Source organism: Octopus sinensis, linkage group LG2, assembly GCF_006345805.1.
Source record: "Octopus sinensis linkage group LG2, ASM634580v1, whole genome shotgun sequence".
NCBI lineage: Eukaryota > Metazoa > Mollusca > Cephalopoda > Octopoda > Octopodidae > Octopus > Octopus sinensis.
In genome coordinates this window covers 58513042-58537228 of record NC_042998.1, presented here as the reverse complement: position 1 = coordinate 58537228, position 24187 = coordinate 58513042, and the positions used below count along the sequence as shown (strand labels likewise).

The following is a 24187-nucleotide window of genomic DNA, read 5'->3' as shown; positions in this document are numbered from 1 at the left end:
TAAACTACCTCATAGATGGAAGAAAGTATAAAACAGATATAGATACAAGCAGTTAAAAGACATAGAAAATAGTACATCTCTGACAATGTACTCTGAAATAGTACATCTCTGATAATTCAATAATTTTTTCCTTACCAAATTCCAAACTGAAAGACATGACCTTTCATCATCATCATCATCATCATCGTTTAACGTCCGCTTTCCATGCTAGCACAGGTTGGATGATTTGACTGAGGACTGGTGAGCCAGATGGCTGCACCAGGCTCCAATCTGATCTGGAAGACTTTCTACAGCTGGATGCTCTTCCTAATGCTAACCACTCCAAGAGTGTAGTGGGTGCTTTTACGTGTCATTGGCATGAGAGCCAGTCAGACGGTACTGGCAACGGTCATGTTCAAATGATGTTTTTTATGTGCCACCTGCACAGGAACCACTCCAGTAACATTGGCAACAACCTTGCTCAAATGTTTTTTCATGTGTCACTGGCACAACTGCCAGTAAGGCGATGCTGGTATCGATCACACTCAAATGATGCTTTTTACATGCCACTGGCATGGAAGCCAGTTTGCTACTCTGGCAACAATCATGCTTGGATGGTACTCTTAGCGTTCCACTATCATGGATGCCAGTCATCGAATTTGATTTAGATTTTGATTTCACTTGCCTCAACAGGTCTTCACAAGCAGAGTTTATTGTTCAATGAAGGAAAGGTATGCATAAGTGGGCTGGTTACACCCCTAGCATAGGTCACAAGGTTATGGTCTCACTTGGCTTGCCGGGTCTTCTCATGCACAGCATATTTCCAAAGGTCCCAGTCACTGGTCATTGCCTCGGTGAGGCCTAATGTTCGAAGGTCATGCTTCACCACTTCATCCCAGGTCTTCCTGGGTCTACCTCTTCCACAGGTTCCCTCAACCGCTAGGGTGTGGCACTTTTTCACACAGCTATCCTCATCCATTCTCACCACATGACCATACCAGCACAGTCGTCTCTCTTGCGCACCACATCTCACCTTTGTATCAATAATTATGAAAATAACGAAGAATTTAGTAAAATAGCTTTGACATTATTAAGCTAGTGTTTATAAAATAAATCAATATGAAATTTTGATGAAAGATTTTTATTTAAATCACTTTGAACCAAGAAGTTTGCAGTATAGGAACAAGAGCTGTCTGAGGCAGGTCAGTATCAAGAGGATTTATATAGTTCTTATCCAGTCACTTTAAGTCCATGGTCAAGAAGCTTGTACTGAGGCACATACTTTTTTATATTTTAACCAGTGGTCTTTGGCTGCTATCATTGGTGGTTTGGAGAGAAGATTTGAGCAAACCCTAACAGATTGTTAAATAACAATCCTGGAGCACCACCTTTATAGTCGAGCAAATCGACCCCAGAGCTTATATTTTGTAAGCCTAGTACTTATTCTATCGGTTTCTTTTGTCAAACTGCTAAGTTACAGGTATGTAAACACACCAGCATTGGTTGTCAAACAATGCTAGGGAGACAAACAGACACACAAACATACACACACACATATACATACATACATATATATATATATATACAAAAAGCAATAAAGATTCAAGTTAATTTAAATGAATTTACTTGAATATGGTACCTAACTTAGATGCACCAAAAACTATACTGTTTTAACAATACAGTAATGTGGGGTGATTATAAGCGAGAAAGAAGCAACAAGAATGGATAGGTTTTTAGTACAATCGTTTCATACAAGGACAGGCTTTATTAAAAGTTGCAAAAATTACAGCATATAAACGTGTCCCGTACTCATCAGCTAAAATACATGTGAGTTCTCTAGACATCCTAGTGGTTGAGGCTATACTCATGAAGTAATGTAGATAATTAAGTAACATAAACAGATTTCCAAAGTTCATTAAAGTTCTTTAAAGATGATGTACAGTCTTATCACAGAATTTTAAAAAAGTTTTAATAGCATCACAGAGAAGGTGACCTAATCCATAGTGCACATATGAATTTCCAGAGATATGAGGAGGGATTACATACTCACAGACGACAAATTTATCCATTGTTAATCACAACGAGGTGGGTCTCAATTCCTGCTTATTAGCATTACAGAGAGGGTGAATTAATCCTTTGTATAGATGCACAATTCCAATGGTGTAGATGTAAATTTCCAGAGAAATGAAGAGGAATTTCATATTCACAGGCGATAAATTATCAATGATTGAACACAATGAGGTAGGTATCAATTCTTGTTATATGATTAGGTATTTGCCACATTAATCACATTACTGCTATTTACAAGAGGCTGTAGCTATTTAACTTTTAAAGGCTGAAGGGCTTTCTAGAGATGCAAAGAACAGAAAAGGGAAGGGAAGAGAAGAAAAGAGAGAAAATAAAGGAGGAGGGAGCAAAAAGGGGGGGAGGGGGACTAAAAGAGAAGAGAAAAGGAAAAAGAGAATAAGAAGAAGAAAAAAGAAAAAAGAGAAAAGAGAAAGAAATAGGGAAAGAAGGGAAAAAAGAAAAAGAAAAAAAGAGGGTTCTAGTTATACAGAAGAATTAGTAGACGGCAAGTCTGGTTTTAATTTACAGGCATCTAGGAACTAGAGGAGAATATTATTCTTTGACCAGTAAAACAGCTAATTTATTGCTGTTGAAATCAGCTATGAATTAAAGAGAATCTAAGAGAGATAACACGATCAGGGGTTTAGGGGTCAGAGGCTAAAATCAAAAGAAAATACATTCGGAAAATCTAAGTATAATCTTATCAAAAAGTCATTAAAATTTATTTATTTAATTTATTCATTTTATTGTCTTAAGGAGTTGCCGTTATTATTCATACATTGACGGACTACAGGTCAAATCTTAGAAGATCATTTACAAGGTGTTAGGGAATTGTCTATCATAATGAAGATAATCATATTATACCGAGGGAGTAGCCTTATTTATTTAATTTTGAAATAGAATTATGGGGCTTTAGTAACTCATTTTATTTTATTAAAGTTATGCTACTTAAATTAGATTAAGTTAAGAATTAAAATTAAAAATTACAATTAAGATTTAAAATTAAGATTTAAAATTATGAGTTTGAAATTAAATAAAGCCTCAATTAAGCAGCGTATAAGTACTATTCATTTCCCTGTTCTCAAAAAACTGATGCAGATATAAGGAAAAAGATAACTGTAGTGTGAGAACTCTTAGTTATCTACTTAAAGCAGTGCTATACTAGTAAAAATCAAGTTATATCTATCTATCTATCTAGTTACGAATATTCTAATCATTTAAAATATTTTAAAGTCTTCAATTTAGCGTGGACACAAATTGACCTAGTTCGATATGGTTATTCAATAAGTTTCTATGTTTTCTATGCTTTAGAATTTCATACGTCTCCATGGAGCATAGTTGGCAACCAACCCTACTATTTTTATACGGAATTGCTCTCCTAACTATTTCCCAATTAAGGTTATAATTATTGTTATTATTTTTGAGTTCCCAGATTTGTTTGAAAGTGTGGTGGTACCAGCTTTATGACGTAATTTAAAAGACGAGATGTGATTTCTAACTCTGGCTAGAAAATTAATTGTACATCCAATGTAAAAATATTTGTTATTCTCCGTGGATATGGTACAATTATAGATTACATTATTTTCCCCGCATAGACCAGGTGCCGGGCATTTTGATTTTATTCTACACTTACACACGAGGACGGAACAACTTCAGGTTTTGGATTATTCTTGGGTAGATGTCTTAAGTTCCTATTATTTTGATTATCATGAGTATAATTCTCCTTATTGTTATTAATATTTCTATAGTTGGTGCTGATATCTAAAGTATTGCTATTATTTATTGATCCTTCTGTTTCATCATTTAGGTCTAAAGTCCTACCATAATTTCTATTATTGGTAATGTTACTATTATTGTTAGTCTTTTTATCCGACTGCATATTGTTGTTATAGATATCTCTGATATTTTCATTCTCCTTATTTTCTCCATTAGCCTTATTTCTATTATTAACATTATTACTTCTATTAATATTGGCATTGTTATTATTACTATTAATGTTAATGTTATTAGTCCTTCTGTGGTTACTAATTTCACCCATGTTTTGATAGTTACTATTGCTGTTTTTATTGTTGGTAGTATTATTATAATTGCTATTGGTATTCATGCTGATATTATTATTTTTATTTCTATCTTTCCTGGCTAGTTTAATGTTGTTATTATAATCTTAGCTATTAAAGTGGACATATTGGGAGGGTTGAATAAGAAATCCTAACTGTTTTCCTAGAAATAATTCTATGATCTATGAGAGATAGGGAAATTTTTTTCCAGCATTACTTTGATTTGTCTGTATATCCGATTGTATCGCACAGTTGAAAGGAATATTCAGCCATAATTATCTTTTTTATTAAATTTAGGGTTCGTAGAATTATTACTATTCATCTCACCGGAGTTATTGGCTAAGTACGATATTAATAGTTATTACTCTAGTATTTTCCCTACCTTACTCAACAAATCACTAATATTTGCCATGAATCGCTCCCTCATATCTAGAGAAGAAATCAATATTGTGCTACTAGCTAGGAAGACATTTATAGAATTTGAAGATAAATTATGGACTAGAGCAGATACACCTAATTATTTTGATATACCAATGGGTTCCAGTGATTCGGCTGAGGTAACCAACCTAGTAGGCGCATATCTATTAAAATGCATAAGCAAGGATATCCCAGAAATACAGGGTGGTCTATATAGGGATGATGCTCTGTTTGTTATCCCTAGTAATAATAAATCTGTTATAGAAAGGATTAGAAAGAAAATTAATAAGTTCTTTAAGGATTTCAACCTCAGTATAACGTATGAACCGGGCACTAAAATAGTTAATTTCCTAGATATTACGCTAGACCTTAACTCCAAGCTGCATTACCCATTTAGAAAGGAAGGCGAAATCACGAATTACGAAAATAAATTATCAAATCATCCCCCAAATATAATTGAATCTTTAGTAAGAAATATTTCATTAAGAATTTCAAAATATCATCCAATAAGGATATATTTAACTCCCATTCTGAGCATTATAATGCGGCGTTAACTAAGGCTGGATACAACCAAAAGATTACATTCGTTGATAAGGAGAACTCACGTATTCCTAATAAAGAAGTTATCAGTAATCACGTAAGCAGCAATACAGACCAAGCCCGAAATAAAAGTAGAATTAAATTAACGGTAAACGCTAATCTAACGTACAGGCCAACAATTCAAATAGAAGCATTGACCAGAACATAGGTAACTCGGATAATATCGAAGTAGATAAACTAAGATGCACACAAATAAAAATAAAAATAATGGTAATAAATACAATAACTCCGGTGAGATGAATAGTAATAATTCTACGAACCCTAAATTTAATAAAAAAGATATTTATGGCTGAATATTCCTTTCAACTGTGCGATACAATCGGATATACAGAACAAATTCAAAGTAATGCTGGAAAAAAATTTCCCTATCTCTCATAGATATCATAGAATTATTTCTAGGAAAACAGTTAGGATTTCTTATTCAACCCTCCCAAATATGTCCACTTTAATAGCTAAGATTAATAATAACAACATTAAACTAGCCAGGAAAGATAGAAATAAAAATAATAATATCAGCATGAATACCAATAGCAATTATAATAATACTACCAACAATAAAAACAGCAATAGTAACTATCAAAACATGGGTGAAATTAGTAACCACAGAAGGACTAATAACATTAACATTAATAGTAATAATAACAATGCCAATATTAATAGAAGTAATAATGTTAATAATAGAAATAAGGCTAATGGAGAAAATAAGGAGAATGAAAATATCAGAGATATCTATAACAACAATATGCAGTCGGATAAAAAGACTAACAATAATAGTAACATTACCAATAATATAAGAAATTATGGTAGGACTTTAGACCTAAATGATGAAACAGAAGGATCAATAAATAATAGCAATACTTTAGATATCAGCACCAACTATAGAAATATTAATAACAATAAGGAGAATTATACTCATGATAATCAAAATAATAGGAACTTAAGACATCTACCCAAGAATAATCCAAAACCTGAAGTTGTTCCTCCTGTGTGTAAGTGTAGAATAAAATCAAAATGCCCGGCACCTGGTCTATGCGGGGAAAATAATGTAATCTATAAATGTACCATATCCACGGAGAATAACAAATATTTTTACATTGGATGTACAATTAATTTTCTAGCCAGAGTTAGAAATCACATCTCGTCTTTTAAATTACGTCATAAAGCTGGTACCACCACACTTTCAAACAAAATCTGGGAACTCAAAAATAATAACAATAATTATAACCTTAATTGGGAAATAGTTAGGAGAGCAATTCCGTATAAAAATAGTAGGGTTGGTTGCCAACTATGCTCCATGGAGACGTATGAAATTCTAAAGCATAGAAAACATAGAAACTTATTGAATAACCATATCGAACTAGGTCAAGTTTGTGTCCACGCTAAATTGAAGACTTTAAAATATTTTAAATGATTAGAATATTCGTAACTAGATAGATAGATAGATATAACTTGATTTTTACTAGTATAGCACTGCTTTAAGTAGATAACTAAGAGTTCTCACACTACAGTTATCTTTTTCCTTATATCTGCATCAGTTTTTTGAGAACAGGGAAATGAATAGTACTTATACGCTGCTTAATTGAGGCTTTATTTAATTTCAAACTCATAATTTTAAATCTTAATTTTAAATCTTAATTGTAATTTTTAATTTTAATTCTTAACTTAATCTAATTTAAGTAGCATAACTTTAATAAAATAAAATGAGTTACTAAAGCCCCATAATTCTATTTCAAAATTAAATAAATAAGGCTACTCCCTCGGTGATAATATGATTATCTTCATTATGATAGACAATTCCCTAACACCTTGTAAATGATCTTCTAAGATTTGACCTGTAGTCCGTCAATGTATGAATAATAACGGCAACTCCTTAAGACAATAAAATGAATAAATTAAATAAATAAATTTTAATGACTTTTTGATAAGATTATACTTAGATTTTCCGAATGTATTTTCTTTTGATTTTAGCCTCTGACCCCTAAACCCCTGATCGTGTTATCTCTTTAGATTCTCTTTAAATTCATAGCTGATTTCAACAGCAATAAATTAGCTGTTTTACTGGTCAAAGAATAATATTCTCCTCTAGTTCCTAGATGCCTGTAAATTAAAACCAGACTTGCCGTCTACTAATTCTTCTGTATAACTAGAACCCTCTTTTTTTCTTTTTCTTTTTTTCCCTTCTTTCCCTATTTCTTTCTCTTTTCTCTTTTTCTTTTTTCTTCTTCTTATTCTCTTTTCCTTTTCTCTTCTCTTTTAGTCCCCCTCCCCCCCTTTTTGCTCCCTCCTCCTTTATTTTCTCTCTTTTCTTCTCTTCCCTTCCCTTTTCTGTTCTTTGCATCTCTAGAAAGCCCTTCAGCCTTTAAAAGTTAATAGCTACAGCCTCTTGTAAATAGCAGTAATGTGATTAATGTGGCAAATACCTAATCATATAACAAGAATTGATACCTACCTCATTGTGTTCAATCATTGATAAATTTATCGCCTGTGAATATGAAATTCCTCTTCATTTCTCTGGAAATTTACATCTACACCATTGGAAATTGTGCATCTATACAAAGGATTAATTCACCCTCTCTGTAATGCTAATAAGCAGGAATTGAGACCCACCTCGTTGTGATTAACAATGGATAAATTTGTCGTCTGTGAGTATGTAATCCCTCCTCATATCTCTGGAAATTCATATGTGCACTATGGATTAGGTCACCTTCTCTGTGATGCTATTAAAACTTTTTTAAAATTCTGTGATAAGACTGTACATCATCTTTAAAGAACTTTAATGAACTTTGGAAATCTGTTTATGTTACTTAATTATCTACATTACTTCATGAGTATAGCCTCAACCACTAGGATGTCTAGAGAACTCACATGTATTTTAGCTGATGAGTACGGGACACGTTTATATGCTGTAATTTTTGCAACTTTTAATAAAGCCTGTCCTTGTATGAAACGATTGTACTAAAAACCTATCCATTCTTGTTGCTTCTTTCTCGCGTATATATATATATATATATATATATATATATATACATATACGATGAGCTTCTTCCAGCTTCATTCTACCAAATCCATTTGCAAGTCTTTGGTCAGCCCGAAACTATAGTAAAAGACACCTTCCCAAGGTGTCATGCAGTGGGACTGAACCAGGAACCATGTGGTTGGTAAGCAAGCTACTTACCACACAGCCACTTCTGCGCCTATGGTGAAAATTTATAGATGTTTGTTTATATATTATTTATTCTTAACTTATTTTCTATTTAGTAATTAGTTCTTAATAACCCAGTCTATATAATGATGATAGATGCAGTATTAAACTAAAATTCTGCAATTGATGGGAATTCTACTGAAAAATTTAGTAATTAATACATTTAATTGAAAAAAGTTACGTAATTATCTCTCTTTATTACTCTGCAACAATTGGACATATTCTTTTTGTTTTTTGCTTTCAAGAAATTGATGTTGTCAATTAAATTGACACCAGTAAATTACCTAATTGATCATCCCATTCCTTCCTCTTTCACCTGTCTTGGAGAACAAGCATAAGGAATCTTACTGGATATGCATACACCCCATAGCTTTTACCTAAACTCTCCTTCAAGCCATTTGATATTGACATCTTTCACCATTTACCTATCTGCAGCTATTCCTATTCGTCACAGTTTCGCTTCTGTTCTGTTCTCTTTTTAAAATGGAAATGAGTGAGTCTTGTGACATACACAGCAATTTCTCTAGTGTTTTGAAAAAAGATGTAATGTGGTTGGTGTTAGTTAGGAAAGGCATTCAACTGTAGAAATTAATCCAGAAATGAAACTTAGGTATGAGATGTGGTCCTATCACCCATCAAACAAAGCAACAGTAATCTGTGCAGCCCGTGCGAGAAGTTGAAAGAAACATTAAATGATCAAAATAAGGTGATGTTGATGATAATGATGGCAATGGTAATGATGATGATGATGATGATGATGATGATGATAATGATGATGATATTTATTCTATGAAACTCAGAGGAATAAAAAGAAAAGTTAAATCTGCCAGAATGTTGGAAATGGCCAGAATACCATGTGTATTACCCATCTGTTATAGTAACCATTTGACTGGACTCTCATTTCAGTTGTAAACAGCCATTTTGTCTGGCTGCTAAATCAAGCAAATACATACACATCTTACATTTATAAGGATAATGATGATGGTGATGTTGTTGATGAAGAGGTTGATACATTTGTTCTAAAGATCATGCATTTGTACTTAGGATGCACCGAAGTGTAAAACTTATTTCAGTGAAGTTTGCGGAAACAGGAATTATTTAGTGAAATATCCTACAAATTTTTAAATAATTGGAACTTGAGGAATTGGAAATGGAATATTTCCAAAAGACTTTTTTGAATGGAATGGTGATGTATGTAATCTTGAAATATTACTTTAATGACCTTCACAACAAATTACTAACCTTTACTTTATATAACAAGTCAAAGAAATAGCTCAATGAAAACTTAATATATAAATAGTAAAAGTAATAATGAATTCATTTACCTAGACAACAGACAAATTTTATTGGAGAGAAGACAAAATCAACTCCAACACATTATTGGTGACTTTTGTTTCCAAGACTAGAAAGATCAAAAGGGAAGTCACCAAAGCAAAATTTGTTTTAAGTTTCTTGAAGGAGAAACTTAATATTCTAAGAATTTTGGTCTGGTCTGCTACTTTTTATTTTTATTTATAGAATATACAGTAACAAAGAGAGGTAGGTGAAGAGGTAGATAGATTAAAAAGGCTTTTTTGGTATTTAGTTATGTTTCATTACATCCTGTGTTAGAATTCCACTGAGGTAAACTTTGTCTTTTATCCTTCCAATAAAATATGTACAAGTTATTGTGTTGTTTAGCTGCTCTGTGATCCGAGGTATTCCAGTACTTTACTGGTATTTTATTTTGTCTCTAGAAGGCTGAAAGGCAAAGTGGACCCCAGTAGGATTGGACTCAAAGCATAAAGAGCTATAACTAAATAAGTTAAGATATTTTTTCCCAGTATTCTAAACTGATGTGCAAATTCACTTAACATGATCTCAAATTTGGGGGAGGAAATAATCAATTAATCGGCCCATTATTTGACAAGTACTTTTGGGTTGTCCGGAAAGTTTGTGCCAATTTATAGTAGCTTACCTTTCGACTTATTTTAGAACATGGTTGAGTCCATAAAATAGGATTTGACTACACCTCCATTTAGAGCACAGTTTAAGCTATCTTTTCGGGGAAGAAGGTTTATGTTTCTATAACCTGTGTTAATTCTGCAACCCTTTAAAATGGAAGATAAGAAAGTTCATTTTTGGCACTTGATGCTTTGGGAACCAGACAAAAATTGCTACAGCTTGGCTGGGATGTGTTACCCCACCCTCCATATTCACCAGATATTGCTCCTTTGGATTGCCACTTATTCAGGTCTTTGCAGAATAGTATTAATGGTAAAAATTTCAATTCCTTGGATGATGTAAAAAGATACCTTGATGAATTTTTTGCCATGAAACCACCTCAATTCTGGGAAGAGGGTATTTTCAAGTTATAGGAAAGATGGAGACGCATTGTGCAACAAAATGGTTCATATTTAGTTGATTAAAAATGTAATGGCAAGTATTTATTGACCTTTTTCTTTCCTTTAAAAATCGGCATGAACTTTCCAGACTACCCAATATTTTATCAACTCTTAAAAGTAGGTAAAAACAAGACTGAACAGGGTGAGAATTAAACTCAAAAAGCAAAGGGATGTAACTAAATAGAACATATTTGATTTACTGTCCTACTGATTCTGATACTCTATCATTACTACAAATATATATATGAACATAATATTGCAAATTAGCAATCATTAGAGCATCAGATAAATTTTTAAAAAGTATATAGCTGCTTTTTGATACATAACATTATTAATTCTGTTTATAAGACAAGCCATATACTACTAATGATAATTATAGTTGTTGAATGTAGGTGCAAGACCAACAATTTTGAGGAGAAGGGGACAGTTGATTACATTGTCCCAATGCCCCAGAGCTTATCAAACCCAGAGAGATAAAAAGCAAAGCTACTCTCATCAGGATGCAGAATAAGAGAACAAATATTGCAAGGAATTTTTTTCAACACTCTCAATTCTTACAAACCAACCAACCAACCAACCAACCAAATGATAATAAGCTCACTAAATGGTTAAGTTCCTGCCCTTGTGTGGTTCACTTACTCTGCCGTGCAGTGTGATATTATCACTTGACAGTGACTTTGACGGAAGCTACTATGTTGTAGGTAGTCAATTCAGGTCTTTGGTTTGAGGATGACTTCTCTTCATCCAGCCAGTCTTGGATGCCTTGAAAAAGTCAAGGGCCTTACCTCAGCTGACTATACCACAATAATAATAATAATAATAATAATAATAATAATAATAATAATAATAATAATAATAATAGGGCTACAGCAAATATTCTGCTCAATACCACAGACTTGCTTGTCAGTTGTTTGATCTTAACCAGTTGAGCATGTCCCTTAGTGGCTGACATGGCCCTATGTGCATCTCTGATCACGAGCAGAAGTAGTGGGGGACCATCATAGCCATGTGTTGAGAGGGATTCTTTGGGGTTTGAATAATTCACCTCTGGAAACATGGGTGGTTTTTTCAACATCCTTAAACAACCCTTATTCAGGGACCTTTTGAATGGGATGGGTTACTCGACCAGACGAAAATTCTAATTGGGCCCCACCTGCAAGGTCATGCGCTGTTAATCTTGATATGAGATCACCATGTCACGCACATATGGTTGTGATGCATGTGCCTGGTGTACCCTTATCAGACGGATAGTCATGATGGCTATACTGGGCTTCGTATATTTTACCCCAATGTCACTTTGATGGCATGCACTGCTCTCTCACTCAATGGCCTGAATTTTCATGCGAAGGGGACTAGTCGATTACATTGATCCCAGTGTTTACTGGTACTTAATTTATTGACCCCAAAATATGAGTGGCCTTGACAGAATTTGAACTCAGAATATGGTGATAGGCGAAATACCATTAAGCATTTCATCCAGCACATTAACAATTCTGTCAGCTTCTTGCCTTAATAATAAATGCCTTGATGTTGTACCAGGCACTGGTCGCATGGCTTCTGATCTTAACTGATTGAAAGTGTTATCATGTACATGTTTTGTCTTGGCATAAGAGATAGGATGCAGCAAATATTCTGCTCAATATCACAGATTTGTTTGTCAGTTGCTTGACCTTAACCAGTTGAGCATGTCTCTCAGTAGCTGACGACGTGTGCATATTTGATCTTGAGCAGATGTAGTGGGGGAGTATCATAGCCATGTGTTGAGAGGAATTTGGGGGGGTTTGAATTATTCAACTCTGGAAACATAGGTGTCTCATTCAACATCCTTAAACAACCCTTATTCAAGGACTGTTTGAGTGGGATAGGCTGCTCAACACAAAGAAAATTTTAACTGGGCTTTTTATCTTGGTATGAGATCACCATGTCACACACACATGGTCGTGATGCATGTGCCTGATGTACCCTTAAATGGGTAGTCATGATGGGTATATTGGGCTTTGTATATTTGTATCCCAGTGTCACTTTGATGGCATGTACTGCTCTCTCTCACTATAATAATAATAATAATAATAATAATGATAATAATTCGTTCTACTATAGGCACAAGGCTTGAAATTTTGGGGGATAGGGAAAGTTGATCACACCGACTCCAGTACTTGACTGGTACTTAATTTATCAACTCTGAAAGGATAGAAGGCAAGGTTGACCTTGGTGGAATTTGAACTCAGAATATAAAGATAGATAAAATGCTGCTTAGAATTCTGTCCAGTGTGCTAACGATTCTGCAAACTTGCCACCTTAATAATAATAATAATAATAATAATAATAATAATAATAATAATAATAATAATAATAATAATAATAATAATAATAAATGCCCTGATGCAGTACCAGGCAGTGGCTCTCATGGCTTCTGATCTTAACTGATTGGAAGTGTTATCATGTACATTGTTTTGTCTTGGTATAAAAGATAGGCTACAGCAAATATTCTGCTCAGTACCACAGATTTGCTTGTCAGTTGTTTGACCTTAACCAGTTGAGCATGTCCCTTAGTGGCTGACGATATGTGCATCTCTGATCACGAGCAGAAGTAGTGGGGGACCATCATAGCCATGTGTTGAGAGGGATTCTTTGGGGTTTGAATAATTCACCTCTGGAAACATGAGTGGTTTTTTCAACATCCTTAAACAACCCTTATTCAGAGACCTTTTGAGCGGGATGGGCTACTCAACCTGAAGAAAATTCTAACTGGGCCCCACCTGCAAGGTCATGTGCTGTTTATCTTGATATGAGATCACTATGTCACGCACATTTGGTTGTGATGCATGTGCCTGGTGTACCCTTATCAGACGGGTAGTCATGATGGGTATATTGGGCTTCGTATATTTTACCCCAGTGTCACTTTGATGGCATGAACTGCTCTCTCACTCAATAATAACAATAATAGTCCTTTCTACTAAAGTCACAAGGGCTGAAATTTGAGGGGGAACTTTTCTGAAATTTTTCTGAAACTCCTCTTACCAACCTCACAAAAAAATTTTTGACAACAAATTCTAATGTAATAGCAATCTACACCACACACACTTGTAAATACACATATTTATATATAGCATATGTGTGTGTATGTTTGTGTGTGAAATTGATATAAGAAATATCTTTTATGATAAAAATTTGCTGTTTCCTTTTGATTAATATACCAGTGACATCAGGTGAAACTTCTCAATGCAATTCATCTGCATTTAGTGTCTCTGACTGTGATTCACTTCCACTCTGTTTGTTGTTTTAGTTTCCCTCTACCAGCATGACCAGCATGAAACACATTGCATTTTATTACATGGAAGATGTGTGAGTGTGTGAGTGTGGGTGGGTGACTGTGTGAGAGATTGGTTAACATAATTTATCATAAAATCTTAGTTCCATTTTGATTAAAATACCTGCAACTTCAGAGCTCACAACACTTCACCCACATTTTGCATCTTTGACTGTCAGTCACTTCTACCCTGTTGTTTGACCTCCTCTCTACCAGCAGGACTGACAGAACACATTGCATTTTATAATATGTAAGTTATGAAGTATTAACCCTTTCATTACCAACCCAGCTGAAACCAGCTCTGACTCTGAGTATAAATGTCTTGTTTTCATAAATTTTGAATTAAAATCTTCCACCAAAACTTTGTCACAATTTATGTTCCTAGCACAAGCTGAATAATAACTTTTACTAAATTCTTTGTTATATTTAAAGTAATTGAAAGAAACAAAGCATCTCAAACTAAATACAATAATGAAAAGATTAAAGAATGGCATTAACCCTTTCAATACCAACCCAGCTGAAACTAGCTCTGGCTCTGAGCACAAATGTCTTTTTTTCATAAGTTCTGAATTAAAATCTTCCACCAAACCTTAGTCACAATTTATGTTCCTAACACTAGCTGAATAATAACTAAGTTGTTTTGCTAAATTCTTTGTTATATTTAAAGTAATTGAAAGAAACACAGAGCATCTGAAAATAATTGCAGTAATGAAAGGGTTAAAATAAATTTGCATTTGAAATACTCACTTTTTTAATTGTAGTTTGATTATCAAAATCTTTTAATTTTTTGTTTTTTATTAAAATTTTGTATTTGAGTTGATTTGGAGATGGTAGTAGAGGATCATCACTGAAATCACTGTCAAACAGATATTTTGTTACCAGTTTATCACCGAATGTGGACTAGAAAAAATAGAAATATGGAACATCATAAATATTAAACAATACATATCCAATTACAGAAAATCATTATTGACTAATATATTGTAACAAATCTATCCAAAAGTAAATTACCTGAAAGAAAATAAATTTTTATTGCAAATATTCATTGCTTTTTTGCTTAGATGAAGAGTCTGTCCAGAAACGTCGTTTTATGAACAGACGCACGCACACACACACACACACACATACACACACACACATGAACTTTATTAGCTCACAGCTGTTTCTGCTATAAGAAGCAGTCAATGGACTCATAGTTGAATGCCTGAATAACACCCTATAGCTTCATCAGAGCCTTGAATATTAAGTACTTCATATTTGAGGCTCTACTGAAGTTATAAGGTGTTAAACAGGCACTCAACTATGAGTCTACTACATCTTATAGCAGAAAGAGCTGTAAGCTAATGAAGTACATATATATATATATATATATATATATATATATATATATATATATATACATACATGCATATACATACAGACATATACATTTATTATTATTATTATTATTATTATTCAGTAGTTTTATTTTTATAGCGTGCTTTCACTTCACTACCGAGCGCAGCTCTGTGTGCCTTGGGTATGTGCTGTGATTTGTTGTGATGCTCTGATGGTTATTGTATGGAAAGTGTTCTGCGTAGGATGTGTGCAGTGCCTAGTAGTGCAATTTTCTGTATGTTATATGTGTTTGTAAGTCCTGGTGTTTTTGTTATGTATTTGTCTGAATATTTTTTTATCATGCCTAATGCACCTACTATGATAGGAATTGTTTCTGTTTTCAGGTTCCACATTCTAGTTATCTCTATTTCCAGGTCTTTGTATTTTGAGAGTTTCTCCATTTCTTTTAGAGACTATTATCATTATTATTATTATTATCATTATTATTATTATTATTATTATTATTATTATTATTATTATTATTATTATTATTATTATTATCATTATTATTATTATTATTGTTATTTTATGTTTGACTTTTGCTTTACATTTGTACAAGTTGGCACCAAGTCTCACCCAGAGACCTCAAGAGACAACAAGTTGGAAGTTCATGTTGGTGTTATGCCTAGGATGCCATATATTTGGTTTTGTACTCAGTGTTGTATTATTATTATTGTTATCATTATTATTATATTTGAAAAAAATGAATAGAAATGGCTTTTCTGATAATTTTTCCACTTTGGTAATTAGATGTTTATAAGTTTACAAAAAGTCTTTTAATGACAAAGGTACCTGCCAGCAAGGCTACTTACCAATATCATCACAAATGTACAAGTTTAGTTCTCACACATAGTGTACATACATATACATACACAAATACACACACACTCACCCATACATATATATATATACATATATATATATGTGTGTGAGTGTGTGTGTGTGTGTGTGTGTGTGTGTGTGTGTGTGTGTGTGTGTGTGTAGAGTGTTAGGTGTGATGTACAGAATTGAAAATTGAAAAAAGTCTGCAGAATTTTGGAAAGAACTTTTTTTATATATTATATTTTCATTTTCATAATAGTGCTTTCGAAAGTGCTAATATGAAAATGAAGATATAATAAATAAAAAAAGTTCTTTTCAAAATTCTGATGACTTTTTTTCAACACACACACACACACACACACACACACACACACACACACACACACACATATATATATATATATATATATATATATGTAAATACACACACATACATATATGTATATATATATCTACATATAGACTTTTTTATACAGAATATTTTTATGCATATAAATATGTGTATGTGTGTATATGGGTATGCTGTGAGGACATGTGGCCTAGTAGGATATTCAATTGACAATTGTAAGGTTGTGAGTTTGATAACCAATGGCGTGTCATGTCCTTGGGCAAGACACTTTATTTCATGTTGCTCTAGTCCACTCAGCTGGCAAAAGTGAATGGAGCTTGTATTCCAGGGACCCAGCCACGTCACATCCTGGGTCGTGCTGAATCACTCTGAGAGCTGTGTTGGGGGTAACTATGTTTGTGGATAGGTGTGTATATATGTACATGTACCGGTATGCATGTGGATACCAGCATGGCTGTATGTAGGTATGTCTTCCTGGGTATCTATCTGGGTATCTATTTGGGTGTGTATATGTACATATATATATATATATATATATATATATATATATATATATATTGCAGCGATGATGCTGGAGTACTGCCTTTAGTTGAACAAATCAACCTCAGGACTCATTCTTCATAAGCCTAGTACTTATTTTGTGTAGATTTTAGAACATTTATAGATAGAAGGTCTTGCAGATGTTTCTGGGATATTTATTATATCCCTTCATCGGAGATGGTGTGAGAGGATGTTTAAGTAATTGTTAATTTAGCTAAGATGCAAAATAGAGAGTGAGGTGGTGGAATGAAAATAGATGTGAGATATGTAGGGATATTGTATTTGTAGATCCATTATTTAGGCAGAATGGTATACATATAAGATTCGAATACCTTATGTGTAAAATCCAATAGTATTTAAAATTGGTCATACCAAGTATAGTATTTATAAATAGTGTTGTTGAATCAAGGGTTTTATTTAAAGTAAACTATCTATTTCGTATCTTATCTAAATTAACTATTACTTAACCATCCTCTCACACTGTCTCTGATGACGGGATATAATAAATATCCTGGAAACAGCTGTAAGACCTATCTATAAATGTTCTAAAATCTACACAGCCTTGATTTTTTTATCTCATTACAAAAAAATTTATACATACATACATACATACATACATACATACATACATACATACATACATATATATATATATATATATTATATATATATATTTATGGGTGAGTATGTGTGTATTTGTGTATGTATATGTATGTATGTACACTATGTGTGAGAACTAAATGTGTATGTTTGTGACGATATTGGCAAGTAGCCTTGCTGGCAGGTACCTTTGTCATTAACAGACTTTTTGTAAACTTGTAAACATCTAATTACCAAAGTGGAAAAATTATCAGAAAAGCAATTTCTATTAATTTTTCACATATATAAAATACTGTACCAAGGACATTCTCTTTCTTATTATACTACATATATATATATATATGTGTGTGTGGTGTGTGTGTATGTATGTATGTATGTATGTATGTATGTATGTATGTATGTATGTATGTATGTATGTATGTATGTATGTATACACACAAACACACACATATGTATGTATATGTGTCATATTCTTTGTGAGATTAAATTTAATTTATTAATTATTTTACTTATGAGTATTCATTAGGCTTCATTATATTGATTGAAATATTTTTAGGTTTCCTGGAGTGTTTTGCTTGCAGGAGATTGTTCTTTCAGAATTTCTATTTATGGTTGGAGTTCTTTGCTAGGAATATTACTAAGGTTTCAGTTTTGCATAAATGACATCATTCGGTTGTTGACATTATGGTCTGTTTGAATTTGTAATTTCTATTCTTGCTTTTAATCTCTAGGTATAACAGGATAATAACATGTAATTACTGCAGTGTTTATACTGAAAAGTAAGGATTTATTGATTATAACACTTCTTATATTTGTTTGCAGTGAGCCCATGTTTATGCTGAAAATTTTGGTTAGGTTGAGTATAGCAGTTCTTAAATTGGTTGTCAGGGAATCTGATGCATACTTTAGTGGAATAGTTTGCTTGTATTCTAGACTGGAATTATGCCTTTTGTCAAGCATATATTATATAAGGGACATTTATTCTGGCTTTGACAATTGCAGTTGTTAGAGAGTTAATTGTAGCTTTATTTAGTTTAGAAGTGTTTACACCAAATATATGAACAAAATTTATGAACAAAATTTAATAGAGTAGAATAAGATATTTTAATAGTATTCTTATAAAAAAATATTTATTATGCAGTAGATGGAAATGTTTATAAATAAAATGAACAATCTGTGTGCTTAGTGTTAATTGATATTAGTAATTTCATCTTTTTATCACTCCATATGAGATTAATCCATTTCCAGATGCATGCTTCATGCCTGAGTAATTAATATCTATTTTATTTTAATATGTGTGTGTATGTGTGTGTTTGTGTATATATATATATATATATATATATATATATATAGATGTAGATAGATAGATAGATAGATAGATAGATAAATTGATAGATAGACAGACAGGTATGTGTATATACCTTGAATTGATTTCTTGATTCAGTTACTACACACACACATATACATAATAAATAGTGTATTTATATGTGTGATTATGTATATTACATAATTATACCACAAACAATATAAAAACGAACTCAGTGCTTTATGCAATTAGAGTTGGTTTTAAGGAGGGCATCCAGTCATAAAAACCATACAAAAAATAAAACAGAGTACCATGGTACAGTCTTTTACCTGGCCGGCTCCTGTCAAACCGTCCAACCTATAGGCAGTATGATAGGCAGACTTTAAACAACAATGATGGTAGTGATGATGTATATAGCTTGTTAAGAAAATTTCTATCAGAGACAAGAGTAGTCTTCATACTGAGAAGTAATGTGCTGCTATTTTAATCCCAGGAGGATGCCTCCTTCAGTTGGTGATTCAGTGCACTTTGCACACGATATGTATTGCAAGTATATATATATATATATATATATATATATATATAACACACACACACACACACACAGGTGCACACGTGACAGCTTTCACACAATTTCTGTCAACCAAATTCACTCACAAAGTATCGGTAGGACTAGGGCTACAGAAGATGACACTATGCAGTTGCACCTATTCAGTGGTCAGTATGGATACTGGTATATGTTCCATTTTGTCACATTTGTAAAAGGAAGACTACATTTGTATTCTTTAGTTTGTATTTATCCTCATGATCGGTGTCATGCTGGAGCACCACCTTTAGAACTGAATTTTCTGTTATAACAGCTGTCTGTTTAGTTGATAGAATAATAGAAGAGCAAAAAGTTTTAACAATAGAAAGAAACAAATATACATAAGTTCAACTTTAAAAATTTGTTGACTCAACTCATCTAAACAAGTGAAGAGAGCTTTGTATCAAAAATTTAGAAATACGCTTTTCAGGGCAAAAAGAAATATTAAAAAATGTATATAGATTTACTGCCATTGAAAGGAATTATTTTTGCTTTGAGATGGAACTTTTTCTTCACACCCCTACTTCACTTCTGCCATTGTCTTTTATTTCTGAAGAAAGTTCTTCATTTTAACATTCTACTAAAAGACTAACAGCCTGTGCACGTTACACACACACACACAAGTGCACACATGCATGCACATACACACATACACACATACACACATACATACACACATGTGCACACACATACACACACACGCAAATGCACACACCTATATATACATACACAAGTAACTAAGCACGTATTTAAACATCTTCCTTTGCTAAACTGAAAACTGATAATTTCTGAAGATTACTTTCTCATAAAAATTTTATTATGATAATCGTGTCATTTATTATTCTGAAGAGAATTTGGCTTCTACCACTTATTTAGGTTAAGTTTACAAAAACTTGAATAGCTGTTCAAAAAGTAAATAAATATATAAATATAAAGATGCAAAAAACAAACAAAACTGCACACTCATCCATTGTAGTTGTCATAAAATACTTACAACAAATATTTGTGCCATTTTTTGTTGTTGTGGTATTGAGCAATGGTTTTCTATGGACAAGATTATAGGATATGGGGAATTAACAAATGCTGCTCTGTTGATAGCCTCTACAACTGCCTGTATAAAGAGAGAAAAAGAACAGAATATATAATTATTATTTTCAACATTTGTAGAATCTAATTCAATGTATAATTTCAACTTTAGGTATTTGCATCAGACTTTCTGTGCAGTTTTGATTAGATAAATATATTGCTGTGATATTGTTTTACAGCCAAATATTTTCCCTTTTGTTAACAGTTACCTGTTTTTCAAGTAAGGGATCTTTTATCCCACTTGGCTTCAAAGGCACAAAACCAAAGGATGATATGTTGACAGGGAAAATTATGTCATTCCCACAACTTGTATCACAGCAATTTTTGTAGTGCAAATACGCACAGACATGCACATGTATATCGAGAGATACAGATGAACAATGCATACGTATGATGCGTTCCTTTCAGATTCTGCCTACAAAATCTACTCAAGATGAAACTGGCTCAAGGTGTCATACAGTAGGACGGAAGCTTACACTAAATAGTTAGGAAGTAAACGTCTTAAAAGCGATGGCCATATTCGTCCATTCATCATTGAAATGAAATAAAATAAACATGTTGACTATGATACTGTACTATAAAGGGCAACCCACCAACACTCACTGAATAAAACAACCTTCCTTGACTTTATTTGAAGGATACACCTCGTCATGTCAAAGTTTGAACCCAAAATAGTGAAATGAAAGTCTATGCTTGATAGGGTAAAGTACCAAATTCAAATGCTTACTCATTAAGCAATGGCTAGAACACTATGATGTCATCATCATCAACAGCAGCAGCCACTTTTAGCATCCACTTTTCCATGTTTGCAGCAATCAGACAGAATTTGCAGAGACAAATTTTCTACAACCCGTTGTCCTTGCTGTCGCCAACTTTATCATGTGTGAATAAGATAAATGGAAACTGAAAGAAGCCTGTTGTGCATGCTGTGTGTGTGTGTGTGTGTGTATGTGTGTGTGTGTGTGTGTGGTGTGTATGTGTGTGTGTGTGTGTGGTGTGTATGTGTGTGTGTGTGTGAGAAAGAGAGAGAGAGAAGGGACTTTGTCTTGACATTGCATAATAATTGTAAATGAGTTTCGGCATCAGCATAGTGGTGTCATTCATTTCCAATCTTCCACAAAAACATGCCTGGTCATGGAAAAATATTACACTAGCAGGAGACAGGTGAGAGTTGGCTACAAGAAGGGCATCTAGCTATAAAAAAAAATCTTCCTTAGTAACTTTCGTCTGACCTATACAAGCATGGAAAAGTGCATATAAAAATGATGATGGTGATGAGGATAATAAATATTTATTACTAATTGCAAAAGTTTTTCAATGAATTAATCATCATCTAAGTTCTACAGCTACTTATGGCTAGAGAGTGAAACAGCACCAAAGACTTTGTGACAGGTGATTTTTGTAATGTAAATTATATGTAATGAAATTTACTTGATAATAACAGATGGTGCTTTCAAATATATAGCCATTGAGTGAGATAATCAGAGATTTACTGGAATTGCATTTCAACAGATAAATAGGTGTCTGTGTTAAGAGAAAGTTCTGCCATATCATCTGTTGTTAAATGTGAGCTCTGTGTTGATAGAGAAAACATTAATATATATTTGTCATTTCTCTTTTACTTGTTTCAGTCATCTGACTGCAACCATGCTGGGGCACTGCCTTCAAGGGTTTTAGTCGAACAAATTGACCCCAGAACTTCTATTTTTATTTTTTTTTTTTAAGCTTAGTACTTATTCTATCAGTTACTCTGGCCAAACTGCTAAGCTATGGAGGCATAAGCACGTAGGCACCTGTTGCCAAAACAGACACAAAGACACAAACACGCACGTGCACACACACACTATATATATATATATATATATATATATTTATATTTATATTTATATAGTGATCTCACACACTGTGGGGTGGTTATCTCCCCTGTCAGTATATGCAGCTCTAAGTGCTTTTAACCCTTATTTCTGAATTTTTCCATATATATATGGAACAGCAGAAAATAGCATTCAGCCAATACATAGACATTTGCACTAATAGCAAAAATCCAAGCTTCAGAATTCGTAAACTTGTGATTTGCTCATGGCATCATCCTTGTAAGCTGTTTGAGGTATGACAATAGTTTCGGCTTTTGTTCTCCCTAGCAGAAAACAGAAGCAGGAAATAGTTTAAAATTTGTTCTTTGTTATTTACAGACTAATATGTAGTCTATCAACTTAAACACACACACACACACACACACACACACACACACACACACACACACACACATGCATATAATATTTCATGAATTGCCAAGTAATAATTAATATAGATGGGATACAAAATAGAGAGTGAGGTGGAGGAAAGAAAATAGATGTGAGATATGTAGGGATATTGAATTTATTTTGTATCCCATCAAAATTAATTATTACTTAACCATCCTCTCACACTGTCCCCAACGAAAGGATATAATTAATAAATATCCTGGAAACAGCTGTAAGACCTTCTATCTATAAATGTTCTAATATCTACACAGCCTTGGTTTTTATCTCATTGCGCAAAAACTCCTTATATACGCACGCTGACATATGACCAACGTTGAACCCCTTATTCGCAAAATCACCTGGAACTTAACTTTGGTCTGTCTACAGCACTTATTCAGCATTACCTGACACCTTTGGGTCTCAATGACAGCATTACCTCTTATAACCTATATATATATATATATTATATATATATATATATTTATATTTATATTTATATTTATATAGTGATCTCACACACTGTGGGGTGGTTATCTCCCCTGTCAGTATATGCAGCTCTAAGTGCTTTTAACCCTTATTTCTGAATTTTTCCATATATATATGGAACAGCAGAAAATAGCATTCAGCCAATACATAGACATTTGCACTAATAGCAAAAATCCAAGCTTCAGAATTCGTAAACTTGTGATTTGCTCATGGCATCATCCTTGTAAGCTGTTTGAGGTATGACAATTGTTTCGGCTTTTGTTCTCCCTAGCAGAAAACAGAAGCAGGAAATAGTTTAAAATTTGTTCTTTGTTATTTACAGACTAATATGTAGTCTATCAACTTAAACACACACACACACGCACACACACACACACACACACACACACACACACACACACATGCATATAATATTTCATGAATTGCCAAGTAATAATTAATATAGATGGGATACAAAATAGAGAGTGAGGTGGAGGAAAGAAAATAGATGTGAGATATGTAGGGATATTGAATTTATTTTGTATCCCATCAAAATTAATTATTACTTAACCATCCTCTCACACTGTCCCCAACGAAAGGATATAATTAATAAATATCCTGGAAACAGCTGTAAGACCTTCTATCTATAAATGTTCTAATATCTACACAGCCTTGGTTTTTATCTCATTGCGCAAAAACTCCTTATATACGCACGCTGACATATGACCAACGTTGAACCCCTTATTCGCAAAATCACCTGGAACTTAACTTTGGTCTGTCTACAGCACTTATTCAGC

General features: G+C 33.2%; 1 protein-coding gene across 5 annotated transcripts in view; it reads right to left on the bottom strand.

Moving 5' to 3' along the window:
• Positions 1-24187, bottom strand: part of LOC115224721 (1-phosphatidylinositol 4,5-bisphosphate phosphodiesterase epsilon-1) — a 1072053-nt gene that overhangs the window by 127087 nt on the left and 920779 nt on the right. For all 5 annotated transcript variants that reach the window (XM_036513495.1, XM_036513498.1, XM_036513507.1 and 2 more), the window contains 2 exons: positions 20591-20707; positions 14764-14916 (listed from right to left, as the gene is read on the bottom strand). In XM_036513495.1, coding sequence (XP_036369388.1) covers positions 14764-14916; positions 20591-20707 — 270 coding nt within the window. The remainder of the gene's footprint in view (positions 1-14763; positions 14917-20590; positions 20708-24187) is intronic.